Genomic DNA, 22,746 nt, shown 5'->3' with positions numbered 1-22,746 from the left:
AGGAGAAGGAGAAGGAGAAGGAGAAGGAGAAGAAGAAATTCTTTTCAACTTTTAAGGCTGGCCAAATAGCTCAGCAGATTAAAGCGCCTGCTTAGGCAGGTGCAGGGGCCGGGAGTTCAATTCCCAGGCCTGCTATGCTCGCCCAGCCTCTGTGATGCACTGAGACCGCATTGAGACAGGGGTGATGTGCACCTTTAATTCCAGCACTTGGGAGGCTTAAAACATGAGACTCACTACGAGTCCAATCTATGTAGTGACACCCTTGAACCCTGTAGATCCTGTCCTAAATAAAATAAAAAAATTTTTAAAAAAGATTACTCCTATGGAAAATAAATTATGAAATAATCCTAAATACTGAATACTTTGCCTTTAAACAATTAAGTTTAGCTAAAGGTACAAAGAACTTGTTTTAAACCTTTCTACATTAACTGTTAGGCATGATGGCACACCTATAATCACAACTACTCAAAAGGCTAAGGCTGCAGGATAGCCAACTTTGAGCTAGGCTTGTGTGACACAGCAAGACCAAATAAATAAATAAATGAAAGATTAAAAAATAATAAAAAGAAAAGAAAAAGAAAAAAACTGAATCTACGCTAAAACATTTCATCAGTCTGGGGAGTGGGGGTATAGCTCAGAAGTACAGCACTACCCTAGCACACATAAGGCCATGGGTTAAATTCCTATAGAAGAGAATAATCCAGAACTTTCACAAAGCAAAATTTATTTTTGTCTAGAAGTATATACTTCTTTTTCAAACAAGTTACAGATAAATACTTGTGAACTGTAAGTATCAGTTATATGGAAACAGTTGCCCTGTTGAAAGCCAAAGATCTTGCCAGTTTTTGAAATAAGCTACAGGATCCTCCTCCTTTAGCCAGTTGACCTCTCATATCTGGTATCTGGTCACATGGAAAAATAGAGTTCTCTACAGAGATGAACTGTTAAGACTTAAACTATATATGGAGAATCCATTAGATTGGCAACATTACGCACCAAGAATAAATAACAAGGGTGTGTGACTCTGGTCACAGGATGATTCTAATGATCAGAGATTCTTTAATAAACTACAAAAACAGCTCACTGTTTGGAACCTGTGCATGCCTGGATTGTGGGGTCTTGTGCTCAAATAGAAGGAAGAAAATGGAAGGCAAAGGTTTGGTCATCCTCCCTCAGGACAGTCTAATCTGTGGCACAAATTCACAAACAACACAGAGGAAACTAAAGAAATTTTCCAAAATCAGAAAAATCTCAGGAAAGTCTAAAAGAACAGCAAGCACGAGAGGAAAAAAAAAAAAAAAAAAAAAAAAAAAAAAAGGCAGAATAAAGAAATAACATAAAGATACTGCAAAAGAATGTGTGTCTCCTTAAAATTTAAACATTGATGGTATTAGGAGGTGGGACTTAGGGTAGTGAGCTGCTCATAAAGACAGAGCCCTTGTGAACAGGGTTAGTGCCCTCCAAGAAGCATCCAGGTAGACACCTCAGCCTGTCTGCCATAGGAAGATAATAATTAGACAGTCATCTATGAAATAGGAAGTGGTTCTCTAGACAGTAAACCTGTTAGTGCCTGGACTTGGACTTTCCAGCCTCCCAAACTACAAGAAAAATTTCTGTTCTTGATAAATTACCCATAAGTAAGGAAAAGTTTTATTTGTACTAGTTTGTTGCAAATTAGTAGCTTGCACATTATTCTTTCTCAGTATGTTTCACTTCTAATTTCTTACTATTATACTGATTATTAAACAAGGCTGAGTGGACACAAACATACCAATGTGATCCCCAAACTCCAGACATCAGAGCGGACATCATATCCTTGTCGAGATGCACTAGGGTCTATTCTTTCAGGCTGGAACACAAAAGCAAGCCAAGATCATTAATTATGTTTTCTCTTACCAGGCAAGTGAAAGCACTATTTGGGTAGACAGCCAAAATGCCAGCATCTTACTAGAGGAATTATAGCTAAAGTCAGATTAGGAGTAACAGAAAACCATCATAACATTAAAAACAAACAAAAGAACTACTCCATGCCCAATTCAACTCATTAACTACTTCCATAAAATGGACATGCAGTAAGAATCCAAAGCTAAAAGTAAAAATGGCCAAAAAGAGGCAAAGGGAGAAAACGGGAAAAATGGGAGAAATGAAATACTGTAAGGTCAGATCAGTCACAATTTTTTAAAAATACAAAAATAAAACACTAAATCTTTTGATTTTTACCAGTTTTTTTCATAAGTAACATACCACAAGATGTTTGAGACATCAAAGCAAAACAGAACCTAAATGCATTACAATTATTCCATCCATTCATAATAAAGCTATTTTCACTAAGCATTATCTTCAAAGATATTTGTCTATCAATTATTTATATGGGCTGGCGAGATAGGGCAGCAAGCTAAGCACCTGCTTAGGCAAGCTCAGGGACCAGGGTTCAATCCCTGGTACCACATGCTATGCCAGCACCGGCCCTGGGCAAGCTGAACCAGCCACAAGACATGGTGTGGTGGAGTATGCCTGCCATCCCAGTACTGGGGAGGCTGACAATAGGAGGATCACTAGGAGTCTCAGCTGCATAGTGAGACCCTGTACCAAATACATTTTTTAAAAAGTCATTTACAACCAAATTGAAGCAGTGTAATAAAATATTTTATCCTGTCATATAAACAAAATAATCATTTTTAGTATTTTTGTGTGAAGGAACATCTTTACATTATCTTAAAATCAGGCTATATAAAGCCATCATTTATATAGTATGTTAGAAATACTGTAAAAAAAAAAAGAATCAGTAGCACAGTGTTGACAATGGATCCTTTAGTAAGGTGACAGTTACTGCTGTGTAAGGAACATCCACAGAAGCCTAACAGTTGACAATATTTTATTCTCTGCCTGTCAACAACTTGGAGGTTTATATTTTTTAAATTAAACATGATTACTGTGCTGAATAAATATTCAGTGAAGGCTATTTATTTTTAATTGTACATACATTTAGCTGTGAGCTTCCCATTCTATAAAAGTTCCAGTTATTGAACCAATAGAGAAAATACAGGATCATAAGCAATAAGCAATTTTGCAATAAGCATCAACAGCATAAGCAATTTTACCTAACTCTTAAAAAATATTTATTCATGATGTTCTAGGGCATGGTGTTATCTTAAAAGAATGAAAACTGTACAAAGCATGTTCCCAGAAAAATAATTTAACTAGAAATCAACAGCAGAAAGATAATGCAAGTACCTGAAGAGTAAGCAACACTCCACTAAATACTGAGTCAAAGAAGTTTAAAGAAGTAATAAAATTTTGAGGAATGCAATGAAAATATAGTTCAGAGGCAATTTCATTACCTACTTTAGACAGAAGATATTTTACCAATAATCTAAACTTAAAACCTAAGGAATTAAAAAAAAAAAAAAAAAGGACAAACTAAACCCAAAGCAAGAAAGCAGTAGAAAGGAATTAAAAAGTATAAAGTATTAAAATCAAAAGGGAAAAAAGTAGAGAAGACTCAGCAAGACCAAGTGCTTTTTGAGAAAGAGGAAAAAAAAAAATGGCACACTTTAAGCCAGACTGACCAAGAGAAGGAAAAAACAGATTTAAATTACTACAATTAGAGGGAAAACTAGTATAAATGTGAGAAAAATAGGTGAAATGGACACACTGCTTGAAAATGAAAACCAACTAAGAATATAGAAATATAAATAACATTGGGACCACATTATTTTATAAAGTTTTCATTCAAAATCTTCCCACAAATAGAAGTACAGACCCACATGGCCTTTGCAGGTGAACTTTTTCAAACATACAGAAGATTTATTTCAAAAACTTGAGAAAGACAGTATACGTCCCCATATATTTCATGAGACTAGCATAACCATTTATGAAAACCTAACACTTCCAAGACCATTTCCCCTGAAGACAAAAACACAGAATAAACAGTACACTCAAATATAATTCAGGGGCCAGGGAGATGGCTCAGTGGAATAAGCACTTCCCTGGCAAGCGCAAGGGCCTGAGTTCAATCCCCAGTTCCGCAAAAAAAAAAAAAAGTTAAAAAAAAAAATATATATATATAATTCAGCAACACGTAATAATGTATGACAAACAAATGCAGTTTTTCTCAAGAATATAACAGTCTTAGGGTCTGCCAAATGGCTCATGGGATTAAAACGCCTGCTTAGGCAGCCGCAGTGGCCTGGTTTTAATTCCCGGCATGCCATGCTGGCCCCCAGGGCATGCTGAGACAGAGATTGAGACTGGGTGTGGTGGCATGTGCCTGTAATTCCAGCTCTTTGAAGGCTGAACACAGGTGAATCACAAGTCTGATCTACATAGTGAAACCCTGTATACCCTGTATACCCTTACTAAAATACAATAAATGAATAAATAAATAAAAGTCTTAACACATTAAAATGTTATATTACTCATTTGCAGAATAATGAAAATTATACAATCTTATCAATAGATGAAAAATTAATGTGATAATATACATATTAAAATAGCAAGCATAACTCTCAGCACAGTAAGGCAGAAACATAAAAAAACAAAATTATCTAGAGCCAATATTGTAATTATTGGTGAAATAAAAAACACTTCCTGGTTAAGAAATGGGAACAGAGCAAAGATGTGTACTCTCAATACTTGTGTTTAGCACCATACTGAGTTCTAGTCAGTACAAAAAAGAAAATAAAGTTGTGCCTTTATTCAAAACATAAATTTCTACTACCATATTCATTAACAGGAAATTCCACCCAAATGAACCATGAAAAACACTGACAAGGGGGACCTGCCCCTTAGCTAAGTTCTTTAAGTGGCTGCTTCAACAAAGCAGTCAGGCTCAGGTTGCTGTGGTTCAATCCCCACAACTCAAGCCAACCAAACCTGCCCTGAAGGCATTCGGAGGAAAAAAAAAAAAACTGACAAGGTAACAAGTCTGCAATGTCAATATATGCAAACGAATTACCATAATAGCAAAACATTAAAAATTCTATTCATAATAGTATCAAAACCCATGAATTCTGTAGAAATAACTTTTTTTATTTTATTTTATTTTATTTTATTTTATTTTATTTTATTTTATTTTATTTTATTTTATTTTATTTTTGCGGTACCAGGGATTGAACTCAAGACCATTCCACTGAGCTATCTCCCCACCTCCGAAATAACTTAAAAGTGCTTAAAAGCTCCACACTAAAAACTATAAAACACTGCTAAAACAGTAAGACCACAATGAACAGAGAAACAAATCAGATACTTAAAAACTTAGCATGGTCACGCTAGTCACAAATGAACAGATACACTTTTCAACAATACAAAAGGATGAGCCACTACTACTGACACACAACAGCAGAGATGTATCTTCAAAGTAGGCTGAAAGGAAAAAGGCAGACTCAAACTGTAATATTACATTTATGTGAAAATCAAGGAAAAGTAAAACTGATAATGACAGAAAAAAGGATCAATGTTTGCCTTAGGCAGGGATAGGGAGCTACAGGAATTTGGGAGCCAACACATGCATGTTTTTCAGATGATCACAGGTTCTACATCTTGACTTAGTGATTACATGAGTAAGTACATTTGCAAACATACAGAAAGCACACTCAAAATGGAGAGCTATCATTTCTCACTATACTGGCAATGTCATTCTGAAACTTGTGTCATTGAGAACTAGATACTTGTTTGCATCATTCAGAGCTAGAACTTCTAGCACAGTACGTATAAGGAAAGCTTACATAACTGAAAATAAGGTAGGTCACCATTTCCTTTCAATGTCACAGTGAAGCATACCTCAAAAGCCTACCCAAGGATTATTCAGATATATTTTTGTTTCCAGACACTTAAATTACACGATACCTCAAGATTTTTGTTCAGTAGGAATGCAAATGATTTGTATCAATAACCCCAAAACTCAGTTTTATTGACCTAGAGATAATCACTGGATTTATCTAATAGCTAAATATATAATCTATTTTTTCTCATTCTTTATTGCAAAACAATTATATAGCACATTAGAAATTGTAGACAAATATTGAAATGTGAAAGATATACGATGCAGACAGAGTGAATTAGAGAAATATTTCTGAAATGAATACATAGCATGAGATTAATAACAGCATGCACATTGTAAATAAATTATTTTACAAAGTTAAATGAATGTAACAATAAAAACTGTAAAAAATAAAAATGAAGAATTTACAGATCGGTCATATAATAGTTTACTTTGTGCCAAAATCAAGAAAGCTTATATTCATATAATTAGAATTCTCAAAGTAGAAAGGGGTAGGCAATAAATATTTAAAAATTTAAAATTTCTTAATTTAGGTGAAATTATACATTTTCAAGAAAAATGAAACTTTTGCACAAGAAATTTGAATAAAATCATACCACGATACACAAAAGTGAAACTGTCCAAAACTAATTGTAAAGAAAAATACCATTGAAGCATATACATAAAAAACATTAGCTATGGGTCAGGGAGCTGACTCAGAGGAATAAGCACTTCCCTGGCAAGTACAAGGGCCTGAGTTCAATCCCTGGTTCCACCAAAAACAAAACAAACATTAGCTACGGAAGAACAAACTTAAATAGCATCTTATTCCACATTAGAAAAAAAAGAGCAAGTGTGTAAGAAACTAGACTAATTGATTCAAAGGATTGAAAGAAAAAAAAAAGATCTGTCCTCATTGAATTGTATACTTAGCAAACATACCTTTGAAAACTAAAAGTAAAATATTTTCCAGTTATACAAACTCAAAATATTCTAATACCTCCAGACCTAGCATATAGGAAATAACAAAAAGCATAATCCAGAAGGCAAGAAAAGTTGCTATATGGTCCTAGATAAAGAATAAAGACCTATCAAAATGATAGTTATGCAGGACTATGTAAAATATATTAGATGAACCCATTTAAAAGGTCACTGAAGGGGTCGGAGAGATAGCAGTGCTTCCCTGGCAAGCGCAAGAGCCTGAGTTCAATCCCTAGTTCCGCAAGAAAATAAAAAATAAAATAAAAGGTCACTGAAGATTTCTACAAAACAGTATCAATCTTATGTTGGGTTATATACATAATTTTCCATGTGTGGGTGTGTAAAGGACAAAGGGGTAATATAAAGTCAACCGAAAACGGAAATGTATTTTTTAAAGTTTCTAATACTAGAAGAAAATATACCATTTCTTATAAGTAGATTATAAGTGAAAGGTACAGTATAAATCTTAAAAATTAAGATTAAAAAGTTCAGAACATTAAATATTAATTAAAATTTAAATATTTCAAAACAATTCAACTAAGAAAAAGTTTTCAAGACAATAAAGAATTGCTAAGAATAAAACATAACATAATTACTGGAATGGTAAATATATGACCAGCACTTCTAACAGCTTGAGGATAGGATACTGCACAAAGTTCTAGTATGTCATGGACATGGACAGTGTCCATGACACTTACTGGTGTCCAGGTGACACTTGTGGGACAGAGCTACTGCTATTTCCTTGATATCCACCCTGGAGACCCGGATAGAATCATGATCCATAGGGTGCAGGAGAAGTCCATTTGTAGAGTATACTGATGGAAATATTTTGCTGTTGTATACAAAGAATAATTGAAAGACAACTTTTGTATACTACTTTTTCTCCTGTGTTTAACTGTTTTCCCTATTCGATGGGTTCTTTCCATTCTCATTACTGAGTTGTGGTCATTTTGATCCCTACCTAGAATAGATATATAATCTAGTCACCTCATCCTAACAACCTATCTTCTGTGACTATAAATACTGGGTTAATCAAATTTGAGCCAGATTCATAATATCCTATGTAGAATTGTCACTACTGATTTAAGTATAGATACATTTATTATTTGTATATACAATGTTTTAATATTTTGAAAATTATTTTTGAAGAGTATATATTTATTTAATAAAACTAAGGATCTGCCAGGCATAATGGTGCATGCCTATAATCCCAGCACTAGGGAGGCTGAGGCAAGAAGATCGCCAACCTGGACTTCCTCCTCGGTAACTCACTGAAACCACAAGACAACAAGTGTTTGTTGTCTTAAGCTATTACATTTGACATATAGGCCAGCCAGAACTATATAGCAAAATCTAGTCTAAAAAAAATAAATAAAATAAAAAATTAAGAATTTTATCTAATACAGTCTTAAAAATAGGAAATTTTAACTCTTGACATCTGCTGTTGTGAACATCCCATCACTAGCAATGTGGTATACTCTCTGAAACTTTTAACTACTGTTTTCTAAGGCTTCAGCAGTAGCCCTGTAGAGTCTGAGATGCCACCTGGTTTGCCTTCATTCCATTCCTTGGGAAATGCACTAGCTGTCAAGCGACACCCATTTAAGTGCTGCAATTGAGCACCCAGCTAGAGGGATTGCCATGCTTCAGAAAGGGGGAATTACAGAAAGCAATCAGGTCGTGCTGGCTTCATACGTAGTGCTTCTTACGTGAAGTAGTGTGGAAGTCCTGGATCGCTATGCACTGCTCAGGATTGTTTTTTTAGATCTGGTGTTGCTTTTAGAAATTGTTTATAAAGGAAATCACAAGGCGAAGGGATTCACTTGAAGAACTATCGTCAGTCAGTCAGTCAGTCAGTCAGTCAGTCTGTCTATCTACCTACCTACCTACCTACCTACCTATGTATCTATCTTTTTGAGACAAGGTCTCACTATGCAGTTCAGGGTGGCCTTGAGCTCACTTTGTAGCCCAGGCTGGTCTCAAACTCTCAGCGATCCTCCTGCCTCAGCCTCCTGAGTGCTGGGATTACAGGCTTGTACCACTACACTAAGCAGTATTACTATGTTAATTTTTGTCCAATTTTACTTTCCCAAGATTTTTCTACATAAAAATGTCATTTTTTAATAAAAAGTTTTTTTTTTAAATTTTAAAAAGAAAGCTTTTAAAAGTATAAAAGGAAAGTCCTACTTTAGAGAACTGAATATGTAACATTAATAAAAACAGCAAAAAATGGGGGAGGGGGAGTAGTGGGGGGCTGGGGAGACAGTGGAGGGCTGGGGAGATAGCTCAGTAGAATAAGCACTTTCCTGGCAAGCACAAGGTCCTAAGTTCAATTCCTAGTATCATACACACACACACACACACACACACACACACACACCCCTCAAAACTATTTCATATGAAAAATTACATAATTTATGATAAATACACAAGTCAGCTTATGTTGAAATACATAAAGCAAAAAAACAAGGAATAAGGACAAATCAATAATCACAATGTTAACAAGTCTTCCTCAAACTTTTTAGAATACAGAGGTAAAAGACATACTGAATAAATATAACACAACTTACGATAATTTCATTTTTTTTAGTTGATAATTTGCAAGCCACAAACCTCCCCCCCACACACACACAAAACCAAAAAGCTCAGCATGTTCCAAAAGGCAAAACTGTATAGGCTAAAATATAAAAGCATGTTACAAGCCACAAAATTAACAAAATCAATTGACACATTGAATTAGTTAACTGTGCTATACAACAAAACATGCCAAAAATAACAGTTTAAAACAACAAACACTCATTATGTCAGATTTTTAGTAAGTCACCATTCACTATGTAAGTGTCTCTGACTCAGCATCTTACAAAAGACTCCAATTGAGATGTAAGTAGAATGTTAAGTAGTGATGGTGCTGGAAGGCTTGTCATTAAGTTCATTCTACGGGCAGGAAAACATGCTTCCTCGCCACATGACACTTTCCAAAAAGACACCTGACTGTTTCGACAACATAGCTTGCCCCAAGACGAGCAATCCAAAAAAGCAGGAGAGAAGCCACACTGCCTTTTAGTGACTACTCTCAAAAGTGACACTGTCTTTCTGGTACATGCAATTCACTAGAGGCAGTTCAAGACAGTCAAGTAGTCATGTTGTACTTTTGGAAAGGAAGCGTATCAAAGAAATTGTGAACATATTCTAGAACCACAACACTGCTGGATATTAACATAAATAGTCCTATAAATAGCTTTTATGCTCAATATTCATCATATTTATCAAAGAATTATCAATTCTGCCCCAAAGCCTTCAGGCTAAGATGAACTTCAACCTCAGCAAGCAGAAAACCAGGCCAGAGACATGACTCAGGGACATAATACCTATCTGGCAAGAGCAAAGTCCTGAGTTTGATTCCTGATACCAAAAAAAGGAAGCAGAACATTATGCCTCAACTGTTATAAAGACTGGAAAATTTTTGAGGCCAAGAAGGCCAATTAGTTTTTGCTCACTATCTGATGAACAATTCTTATAACATGAATAAAATAACAAATTTTCCCAATTTTTAAAGCAAGCAAACCCATTGAAAGTAAATGTCGGGGCCAGGGAAATGGCTCAGTAGGATAAGCACTTGACTGGCAAACGCAAGGATCTGAGTTCAATTCCCGGTTCCACAAAAAAAAAAAAAAGTAAATGTCATTTAATTATTATGCTAAAATCATAAATATTAACACACTAAATGTAAAAACATATTAGACATAAATATTGGGCCAGGAATTATTCTGGAACATAGACTGGATCAATTAGAGCAAATATATGCAATTATGACTTAAATTAAAAATTATATAGAAACATTTCATCATGTACTCAACAATACCAAAAAAGGCATCTAATAAAATTTAGTAGTTATTTTTTATTTATTCCTATTTTCTCTCTACCTCAAACACATTCTTAGTAAACCAGAAGCAGAAAAAAGAACTGAGACAATCGGGAAGCATTCACACTGAATGCCAAAACAGGAACCTTAATATCAACAGCACATACAAATTCTATCATTCCACACTAATCTACAAGTTCTAGACAGGGCTGTGCATATAGCTCAATGGCATAGTGCCTGCACCTGCCTGGCAAGTGCAAGAACCTGGGTTTAATCCCTGGTACCACATACCATGTCAGCCCGGAACTTTAAAAAAAAAAAATATTGCACAAAAATACATACACATATAGTAGTTTTGTTAGTAATTATTAGCATATATTAGCATACATTCATTACCAATTATTTTTCAGAAAAACACATCCTATTCAATAAAATGATATAAACCAGGGCCAGGGGACAGCTCAGCGGCATAAGTGCCTGACTGGCATGTGTAAGGTCCCAAGTTCGAACTCCAGTACCATACACACACACAAAATACATATTAGTAACAACAAAATCTGACAAGGCACCCACAAATTTACAAAATAGAAAGATTTTGGTCTCAAAAGACTCTATTAGGGCTAGTCTAAAATAGGTCTAAAATGTGCTCCAAACATCTCACATATGGAGATGAGGCCTGTTAACTGGTGGTTCACTGAGGCAATGACTTAGAATGGTGTGTTCCTGTCCCCAGCTCTTCACTTTTCTCTCTAGTGTCTGTCACAGGTTAAGCAGGTTTCTTCAGCCATGCCTCTTCACCATGTCATTTCCATCGCAGAGATAGCCTACGATGGAATGGACCCTCAGAAACTGTAAACCAAAAGAAACCTCTTCTTTGAGTGTAAAGTACCATAATTTATCCTAGGAAAGTAACTTATAAAGGTTCAAAAACTACTCAAAAGATACATATGACTAGGGGCCAGGGAGATGGCTCAGTGGAATAAGCGCTTCCCTGGCAAGTGCAAAGGCCTGAGTTCAATCACCGGTTCCAAAAGATACATGTGACTAAACAGATAGGTGGTGATAAGAAACAAGAAGCAAAATAGTAGTAAGGAGACAGACAGTGGTATCACGTGCTTTGGATGTAGTGGTCCACACAGAATTTTCTAAGGATGTTAGATTTGTTGAGAGACCTAATGAAAGTTAAAGTAGTACATTAAAAATAATCACAAGGAAGAAGTTTGAGAAAGAAAGAAAAATACCATGAGGTGAGAAGTTCCTCCATAAATTTGTGTGACAGCAAGGAAGTCAGTGTGTGAGCTCCAGTTGAACAGTGGGGAAGGTACAATGAAAATGCTCAGAAATACAGCTGACAGTCAAAACTGGTTAAAGCCCCACAGGTGTACTGAAAGACTTCAAGGCATTTTAAGCAAAGGACCAACATGATCTGACTTGATGTTTTCATTTTTTGTTGTTGTTGCTTTATGTGCTTGCTTTTGTTTGTTAAGATATGAGGTCCTGCTATATTGTCCAGCTTGGCCCTGAATTCCTGGGGCTTCAGCAATTCTTCTACCTCAACCTCCAAGTGGCTGGGACAATAAGGACACACAACTTGTATCAGATATTTTCACTTGATGCTTTTAATGGTGTACTCTGGTTGCCATACTGTCAATAAATTGTGGTAAAAGAAAGATATGAGCATGTAGACAATTAACAGTCAGGTGAAAACTTGTACTGGATCCAAGCATGTCAGTTATACATATAGTCTCAGCACTGTCAGGATGATCAGAGGATTAAGCCCACTCTGGGCAAGTTAGTGAGAATCTATTTCAGAAAGTAAAAATGCTGGGGATAAAGCTCAGTGAGGAGGCCTAGTCTCAAAGAGTATCAGAAAAAAAAAAAAATCAGAAATGCCCGTGGCTAGAATATGAGCACTAGTATTTTTTTTAAAAGGTTCTACATACACATAAAAAGTAAAGCAGACAGTATTTGTTAATGGACTAAATATACTGTATAAAACACAGAACGAAATAAGCCATAATTCCAAGGTTTTGTCTTAAACCACTGGAAATGAAAGTTATTTCTTACTAAAAGACAGAAAAAAGGAGGTACAGAAGGCAACTGGAAGGCTTAGCAAGGTGTATAAGGAGTGCAAAACCTGCTTCCTCACATATACTCTGTATGTGCCAATGTCAGAGAAATGGCCAGACTCTTCCAACAGTGCTGTATGGGGGCACCAATTTTTCCACATTTTCACTAATATTTGTTATTATCTGACTTGATTTAAGCCACGTTGGGTATAAAGTGGTACCTCACTGTGGTAACACTTAAATTTAATTGAAATCAAGTTTTAAGCTAATAAAAAACTGGCACTGAGTTAACAAAAGCTGTGAAAACAATTATGGTAGAATCCACTTGATTATGCCAAAGAAAAATTTTTTCCAATGGAAAGACCTAGTTTTTTGTTTGTTTTTGGCGGAACCGGTGATTGAACTCAGTGAAAGACCTAGTTTAGATAATCATGAATTACTTCCATGGAAAGAAATTTTTCTGGATACTAATAAGGCTGCCACAAATGCAGAGGAGGTTCTGTTGGCAAATATTTGGATAATCTGCACTTAAAATTACATTTTGTAAGGGCTGATGAGATAGTTCAGTGGATTAAGTACCTGCTTAGGCTAGCACAGGGATTGGGGTTTGTTTCTCAATACCACATGCCACACAGGCCCCACCCCTGGGCATGCTGAGCTGGCCACTTACACCCAGCATGGTGGCACACACCTGTAATACCAGAACTACGGAGGCTGAAAACAGGTAGATCACTACCAGTCTGACCTACATAGTGAGACTCCGTACCAAAACAAACAAAAAAATTTCTTTGTGATTTTTCTCAATACATTTTTAAATGGCCTACAGTCATTTCAAATTTGGCACAGGAACTTTTTTCACAAAATATGTATCTCACTCAGAAATAAGATTTCGAAAAAGCTATTAAATACACTATTTCTAAGCTGTGTGAAAAGAACTGGAGTAAAACCACCTTGACTTTATTAAAAATGACAGTCACATCAGAGTAGGTAGCATCATGGGAATACCTTTCAAAAAGACAGTAAAAACTAAGTAACAATGGTTAGAATTAACTTTGTGAAAATACGGGGGGGGGGATCAAAACTATGCAATGGATCAGACGATTAAAGCACCTGTAGGCAGATGCAGGGGCCAGGGTTCGATCCCCAGCAAGCCATATGGGTCCTGCCCCAGGGGCACACTGAGATTGGGCATGGTGGCACATGCCTATAATCCTAGCGCTTGGGAGGTTGAAAATAGGAGAATTACTAGAATCCAATCTGTGCAGATCTTTTACTAAACACACACACACACACCCAAAAAAATAAATAAATAATTTAAAAAAAAAAAAACATATACAGTAACCAAGCAAATTTTGGACAAACTAAAGTTTTCATGTATGCATGAATTTGCCTGTCCAGTCAACAGCACAAAACTTTAAATGAAGGTCTTTTTACATCTTAAAACACACCACACACACACACACACACACACACGCTGACTTGCATTTCATTAGTATAAAAGGTGATATGAAAATATCTAACCAAAAAAAAGTTTAACACAACTAAAAGTATAAAGATTCTAAAATAGTGTCACAGTGAAATTTTTTTTTACACTCTTCATATACTAACGAAGAACTGTTTATTTCCCACGTCATTTCTTTTGTTTTATTTTAAATAAATATGAAATTTGGGGAATCACTGAGCTCATCTTTGATAAACAAGTCAAAAAATCTCTATGATACAACCTGTGATTATTCTGACTTTTTGATGTTTTATAAACAATGGGTTTGGAAACATCCAAAAGGAAATAAGTAATATGACAGAAAAATGCTATTCAATTCTAAGCTACTACTTAGCTTAGAAAAATCTCTGAAAACTGAAACAGACTGGCAGGAATGCCTCTATAACCAATGGCAAAACCTATGTGTAACCATTTAGAGAACTACAGAAATGTCCAAAGAACCACAGACATATTAAAGGAAGATATTAACTTGAGGAAAATTCTTAAAACATAGACAATAGACTTTTCACTCGAATACAAATCAAAATCCAGAATGTAGGAATAGTATGTGCAAAGTCTCAGGAGTAAGAGGACCATGGTATCTCTGAAAAGACAGTTTACCCCTATCTACCCTAAAAAATAGAGGCTTTATGAAGCCTGCAAAATACTTAAGGCCTCTCCATTTGCACTTGTCTGTGTGCTTCATCTACTCCTGAAGAAGAAACTGACAATATGCAAACACAGCTTCACAATCTAGTGTGTTCTTCTAGGAACTAAGTCTTCCTATTCTATTGTAACTGGAAATAGCATCATTTAGTAGCCCAGGATACACTCTCAATGTCTAATGACTGTCTACTACAGCCAAGACAGCACAAGGGTTACTAGAAACACAAAGACACTTTAAAGAACTTACCATAAAAATAATAATCAGAAAAGATCACGAATACTTAATACTTAATAAGGACTAGAGTAAAAAAGAAAATGAATACTGGAGCTCACTGGAATAATTTAGCACAAGTTCATGAAAAATATCTAGAACTTGAACACAGACTTAGAGAAGCAAAATATATTCTAGCATGGTGACAAGGCCTAACCAGTAAAGACACGTTAGCAGTCCAACATCACAGGGCACAGGCTTTCTACAACAACTGCTAAGAAAGAAGGCTTGGACTTCATACTTACTGCCATATATGGCCTACACCCAGCATCCCTTGTCTTGGCAATGGAGTCCACGAGCTGTCCACTGATGCCAAAGTCACAGAGTTTAATATTTCCACTTCTATCCAGAAGAATATTTGAAGGTTTGATATCTGCAAGAGATAGCATTTTGCATACAATCAATCAAATCAGCTGCTCTAAAAGTATTTAAAGCAAAAGTATTAAAAACATTAACACAACATAAATTCAAGCATGTAAGAAGGAAAATATTTTCATTTAGCACATATAATCAGGTTTTAAATAACTAGCTATACAGCTTTAGCGACTAGAATTGTGTACACGTAACATAGCCAAATTCATTTCACCAACATCTTAATTCAAAGCATGAGTCAATGTTCTCTTAACATCTTCATATTTATAAAACTAGTTATTTTCTTATAAACAGAAAAAAACACTGATTTTAAAATATCAATGTTTCTGAGCCAGTGAGATAGCTCAGTGGACTAAACACCTGCTTAGGCAAGAACTGAGGTTCGATCGCTGGCACCTCATGCCACACCGGCCCTGCCTTTGAGCTTGTTGAACCAGCCACCGACACTGAGCGTGGTGGCACATGCCTGTAATCCCAGGGCTGAGGAGGCTGAAAACAGGGGGAGCACTACAAATCTGAGCTGCATAGTGAAAGCCTGTACTAAATACATTAAAAAATAATAAAAATTAAAAAATTAAGTATCAGTGCTTGTAATGGTTGATTCACTATGTCAACTTGAGAAATTCGTAAGTTTAAGTGATTCAGCAGGGGGCCAGGGCCCTCATTTTTGAAAAATCCTTAGCCTACGCAAGAGGAAAGCATGGAGATTGTGTAAGTGCTGTACCTGCCATAGGGCAAGTTGCCTGCTTACACTATAAAGGAGGAAAAGAGGCTTGCTTGCCTCATTTTTGGGATCTTGCTGCTTTTGCTGTCTTCTACTGCCTTAAACTGTTGTTCCTCTGTGACACTACCCTGTCTAGATTTTTTTTCTGGCAGAACTGGGGATTCTGGGGATTGAACTCAGGCCCTTGCGCTTGCCAGGGAAGCACTTATTCCATTGAACTATCTCCCTGGCCCACTACCCTATCTTGGAGCCAACTGATTATGGACTGAAAGTCCCACAAACTGTGAGCTAAATAAACCTTTTCTTCCTTAATTTTGGACATCAGGTATTCCGTCTCAGCAATAAGGGAAAAGACAATACATAAAAATTGAATATCAAAACATAGCTCTCAATCAATTTAGTAATCTCAAATATTTCCTTTGTTTTTATCAAGAAGCTTTTATTCATTTGCTTGATTCAAATTCTTTACATAACAAAAGAAACAATCTATCAGAAAATGCAAAGCTAATCTACAATAAATTTCAAAAGCTATACATCTAAATACAAGGCACACAAATTATGAGCTCTAACTTCATTAGAGCCTTATCTCTTTGGGAAAGTAGTATCCCATACATGAACATTACTGATTCTACAAATGCAGTCACTTCGTTATTTCTAAGAGATGTTTTTTCTTCTTAGATGGTTTTGCAGTTTTTCCCATTCCATGTTTTTCTTGGACTCACCCTTGAGACATCACCCTCATTTTCACCACAAGCAGAATGTGTGTTTTCTGTGAAAGTAGAGAACACCAAATTGCTTCCTCACTGAGTACTCACTACCAACATGAGAAAAAATATGCTCTCAGGTCCATTTTCTCCTCTGCTCACTGATTTTCTACCCTTACTGCAATTCTTATATCATTTCATTGTGACTACAAAGGCTCAGTGAATTAAAAAGATCAATGAGTATTGTTCAACATTCTTTATGATTATACAATATGGCTGAAGAGGGAGGCAGAAAATCAACTGCAAAATGAACAGGCAATTTTATTTGTGAGAACTAGCTACATTAATTTAAGCCACGAGCAAAAACAAGAAGTTGGTTTAAGATTATTTTTAACAAGCATTAAACAAGGCAAAATTTAATAACATTCTGGAGCCAGGGGTATATAGCTCCATGGCACACATGCCTGCCTGGAAAGTGCAAGGTCCTAAATTCAACTCCCAACACACCTAAAATAATAATATATTCTATGTTAAGAATTAAATAAATGGCTTGGGGAGATAGCTCAGTAGAAAAAGTGCTCGCCTGAAAGCACAAAGGCCTAAGTTCAATCCCTGTTTCCACAAAAAAAAAAGAAAAAAAAAAAAAAAGAATTAAATAATTTCAGGGGTTCAATGTCGACACTGAACTAAACTCACTTAAATAGGCCAATTATTAATTTCTTTAATCTCTACAAACAATGTTTCCTAGAATTCAATTTTTTTTTTCACTCCTACGCATCTGACCTTTTACTTTCTGCCCTCTATTATCAGGCTGAATCACATACTTCCATGAATGATCTTAGGCTACTGCATTACAAGTTGTAGTGAGAGCAGTGACTGTGCTTCTTCAAAGCTACTATCTGACTACTGAGTCTGCAGTAATAAATACAGCAAGTATTTAATCTATTTCCTGAATTAAATTCAGAAATCCTGTAGAATTGCTGCATAAGTTAGTTTTCAACTATATCAACTGTTTAAATTTGAATCTGTGCCTAATAAGTTTAACATCAACATTTTTACAAATACATCATGTTATAGAAAAATTTCAATTTATAATGCTAAGTATGTAAAACATCTCAATTCACAAAAATATCCTATAAAGTAAAGAAATACTTGATAGCTTTAAGATGCTTGAGGGTAGGAGTTGGGGTGTAGCTTGGTAGAAGAGAGCTTGTCTAAGAACCTATTAAGAAAAAAAAGTTAATTTCTATTGTATAAAATGTAATCCATACCCACCTCTGTGAATAATTTTCAAGTTTTCTTTTAAGTGGTTTAGTGCTTTCACAGTCTAAGAAGAAAAAGAATAAAAAACTTGTTTCTTTTTAATAAAACAGCATAACAGTTCATAATCAGCACTGCATGTAGCTCTTTGCTTACTATTTCATTAATCTGTGTAGCATATTTATGTTAATTGAAGATGCTAAATGTTTTTATATCTAAAAATGTAGCTAGCTACCTTTACATGCTATTCTCCACCAGCTTAAAAAAAAGGCTTACAATTTAATAAAAGTTATACTGTACTTCACATAACTTTTCAAGAATAAAAATAGTAGAAAATCCAATGGCCTGATTCATTAGCAACAGTAATAATCAATAGCTTTTCCAAGTTCTCAATGCCTCACAATCATTTATGCTCATTGGATGCTAAGATTTAGAAAGCATTTTTTTTCAAAGCCAGGGTATCTGCTAGCCAGTGCTGTAATTTATTCCCAGCTGATAACTGATAGCTGCTTATAATCAGGAAATCAGATTTTTTTAAAAATGTATTTGATACAGGATCTGCAGGAACTACAGGATCTCACTATGTAGATCAGGGGTGGGGCCGGCACAGCATGCCAGGGATTGAACCCCAGTCACTGCCGAAACTAGATTTTTTATTAGTATATATTTGTGATATATAATAGACAGAAATCATATTTCTTCAGAAAAGAAAAAAATAGGTATTTGAAATAAAACTTTTCTAATTCAAGCTAAGAGAGAATAAACCCAGAGGCCAACCATTGGCTATAAAAGTCAAGTGTTTGCTTTCATCAAGATTCTGAATATGAGGAATGTACAACACACAAACCTAATATGAGTACATAGTTGTGGTTCTATATTCATTGGTTTATTAATGAGTAACAAGACTTACTACAAAGTAATTTTAAATGCTGTGCTTACTATGTAATGGGATCACCAAAGTCTGTAAAAGACAGGCAAACATACATTTGCAATACACAACAAAGTAATTTTCTAATTTCTATGGCCATCCTGTTAGTGCTTAAGAGTATGTTCCAGGACCAAGCTACCTGGTCGTTAACCATGTACCACTTCAAGCTATAAAAGCATCAAAACAAATTAATTACTCAGCCTTCCTATGCTTCAGATTTATCATTTGTTAAAAATGTGGTCATACATTAACACTAGAGAGTTCTCATGAAAAGGTAATGTGAGATCCTGGCTTAACACAAACATTCAGTCACCATTAATTGTCTGATAATAGCAGAATCTTGGAACTTGATACTACTCATAACAACACAAACAATAAATCTGAATTTAGTATACTAAAGGAAGCTGGCTAAATTGATCATCTGAATAAATTTCTAATTCCTCAGTTTTTAATAAACTTAGATAAAAGAATAATATATTAAAATTTAGCTAGTCCACAAAAATTTATATTTAATCATGTCACACAAAGTAATAATTTGAACTCAAGTTATCAAGATAAAATAATTACAATTAACTGAGCTGTTTAAAATACACATCTCTTTTACAACTAAAATGTAGTTTAGAAAGTAGGTTTTTAACCAATCCTATTAACTTACAATGATTAATCAAGACAAATGGGCAATTGGCAGCTCATAGTTGGGCGGAGGATGCATACAAAAGACAGAAAATTACATGCAACCCTAATATTTTAGAACTTCCTGCATGACTCAGTTTATATCACTAACCCAGGACATGTCACTGGCTCAGATTCTCAGGAATTTCTAACAATCTTAGTAATTTTGCTTTATTAAAAATAAGCTATCTTTCACCTTGAAACAGAATTTGTAAACATGTGTCCATTATAAGATTCAGGGCTAGGAAAAAAATGATCATGAATTCACCTTTGGAACTATAACATTAAAAACAATACTTTTTTCTATTCTGATAACTCTGGTAAAATGAACTAAAATAATAGTAACACTGATTCCTAGGATTCCTACTTAACACTTTAAACAGATTAGACTGATAATCCTAGCCTGGAAGCATAGGAAACATGCTTTATCTAGACTATAATCCAGGGGCTGCAAAGAGACTTCTAAAACTCTGATTAATTTAAGATTAAGGGTGGTATTATAACCAAATAAAAATAGTTAAAGTAACAGGGAAGAAAGAACAAAAAAAAAAAAATAGCTTTTTATAGTCTTATTTGCAGCACAATGCTTCATTGTTCTTTGGCATCAAAATGAAAGCAAAAACTCTTAGTATTTACTTAGACCAAATTTTGACAAATGATCTTAGAGCATATCCCACAGAAGTAACTCTTATCTCATAATATTACAAATTATTTCCTAGGAAGATCCTAATGCTCTATAAAGATGTTCAGATATATGTATTCAAAACACTAAATTTCTTTATATAATTACATATACAATGAACAATTTTTTGCAGGGGATAAATTGTAATTTTTTAACTGGAAAACAAATATACAACCTGGGACAATTAACAAATTGAAAACCAGTACTTACTGCTAAAGTGATTTTGCCTAAAATTTCTTCTGGAATAACATCATCTAATACACTATATACATATTTGTAAAACTTATCAAACGAGGTAGACATGAGTTCCATACAGATCCAACAGTCACCCTATAAAATAACAAATATCAGTTATTCTCATGTCTTAATATTAAGTAGCACCTTGCCTTTATTAAAAACAGAAACTCAATTAGAAAAGAAGCAATCTTACTCTTTTTTATATTGACCCTCAAATGTGAGATAATTTTTGGTTTCTTATTAAAGCTCTGGGAAGAATATTACTCTGGGGTTTAAACATAAATGATGTGATCAAAGCCAATTTTACCCACTCTTAATTGCATAGATATGGACTGTTTCACATAGGAAACTTTTATTTTATAAAAATTTAAAGGTTTGGCATAACTGAACACAATATATAGAAAAATCATCTATCTACACTAACAAAGATGATAGAAAGTAACCTTGATAGACTGAACTCCTAAGTAGAAAAAAAAAAAAAAAAAGGCAAGATAGCTTACTTTTTCAAATGCTATCTTCTCAGTGAGGACTGCTCCTAACTAAAATAAAATACAAGTTCTTCTGCTTGGTATTACCTTACCATTTACAAGCCTTACCATTTTCTAAAATGGGGCCAAATTTACTTATTATGTTTATCATTCCTTCTCTACTAGTGTGTAACCTCCATGAGGACAGAACTTCAGTGAGTATTTCTTAAAGGAATGAATGCTGGCTATGATTAAACTGAATCATTCAACCACTGATCAAAGCATTATACATTGTTTCACTCCAATTTGAGAGCAATTTTACAGTAAGACAAGAAAAATACTGTAGTACCCAACCTATTGCCAAGGATTTACTTTCTGCAGCATCAGTTACTTGTGCTCAAGTGCAGTTCAGTAATATTAAAAGGAAAATTTCAGAGATAAATAAATAAAAGTGGTTTTGGAGTAGCAGCCAGAATATCTCATCTCATCTTTTTCCATCCACAGACACGTGTCATTCCTTTATCCAGTATATCTGCTCTGTATACACTACCCACCTGAGTGAGGATCACTCTTAATCATCATTGCAAGTTGTCAGATCAACCGCCACAGTACTGCAGTACCTATGTTCAAACAACCCCTATGGTATAATTATTCTATTACTAGTTATTGTTGCTGATCTCCTACTGTACCAATTTTAAAAAGTAAATATCACAAGTATGTAAATATAAGGAAAAACAGTATAAACAGTGTTCGGTAATATAATCTCAAGCATTCACAGGATGTTTTGGAATGTATCTCCTGCAGATGAAGAAAGACAACTATAAATATGTCAATATTTGACAGAATCACCTCATGAGTCGTAATGTAACTTAAATATCCCATAAATTACAAACGCAAAAACAAACCCAGAAACCACCAAACGATCTCATCAATGGGAATATACTATTTAAAAGTTATCTATAATTAATTTCTTGAAAACTGAAAGTTCACGAGAAGTTTGCATAAGCATGAGAAAATGAAAAATATAAGCAGATACCTTGATAACTTTGTAAAATTTTGCAAGCACATGAATGATTGTGAAGTACCTTACAAAAAAGTAAAAATACTATCAGGATCAGAACAAAAATTATCTTAAATAATTTTATGTTGATACTAATTTATGGATCCAGCTATATCCTCCAAGACTTTCTAACCAATAAACTGCTATACCTCAAAAGCCTGTACTAGATTATGTAAAGAAATTAATGCTTATTAAGTAAAATGGACTGGCTAATGATAGAGCCATGGACAGAATCAGATTCCATTTTCTTCAATCAACACAATTTACATATAAAAATGCAAGTGTTGTGATAAACACTGAGATGAGAAACAACATTCTTTTTTCTTTTTAATTTAATTTTTATTAATTTTATTGAGAAATAAATAGCAATGAGACAGTTTCAAAACCAAATAGGACAGTTTCAATAATTAATACATTGCATATTGTTGTCTTCGTAGTAGTTATTCATAGTACAAGATGTAGACATGATATCCTGTCCAAACACCATTAATACAAATCTTTCTTCTCACTGAATTAAGAGAAAGTAGCTGTACATCTATCCTATTTTGTA

General features: G+C 34.7%; 1 protein-coding gene across 2 annotated transcripts in view; it reads right to left on the bottom strand.

Moving 5' to 3' along the window:
* Window positions 1-22,746, bottom strand: part of Map2k4 (mitogen-activated protein kinase kinase 4) — a 135,585-nt gene that overhangs the window by 9,687 nt on the left and 103,152 nt on the right. For both annotated transcript variants that reach the window (XM_004645174.1, XM_012517843.2), the window contains 4 exons: window positions 20,643-20,762; window positions 18,166-18,217; window positions 15,336-15,463; window positions 1,772-1,849 (listed from right to left, as the gene is read on the bottom strand). In XM_004645174.1, the coding sequence (XP_004645231.1) occupies window positions 1,772-1,849; window positions 15,336-15,463; window positions 18,166-18,217; window positions 20,643-20,762 (378 nt within the window). The remainder of the gene's footprint in view (window positions 1-1,771; window positions 1,850-15,335; window positions 15,464-18,165; window positions 18,218-20,642; window positions 20,763-22,746) is intronic.

This window comes from Octodon degus, unplaced genomic scaffold, assembly GCF_000260255.1.
Source record: "Octodon degus isolate 3935 unplaced genomic scaffold, OctDeg1.0 scaffold00219, whole genome shotgun sequence".
Classification (NCBI taxonomy): Eukaryota; Metazoa; Chordata; class Mammalia; order Rodentia; family Octodontidae; genus Octodon; species Octodon degus.
Note: the sequence above shows the minus strand (reverse complement) of the source record. Positions and strands in the feature narration are given on the sequence as shown.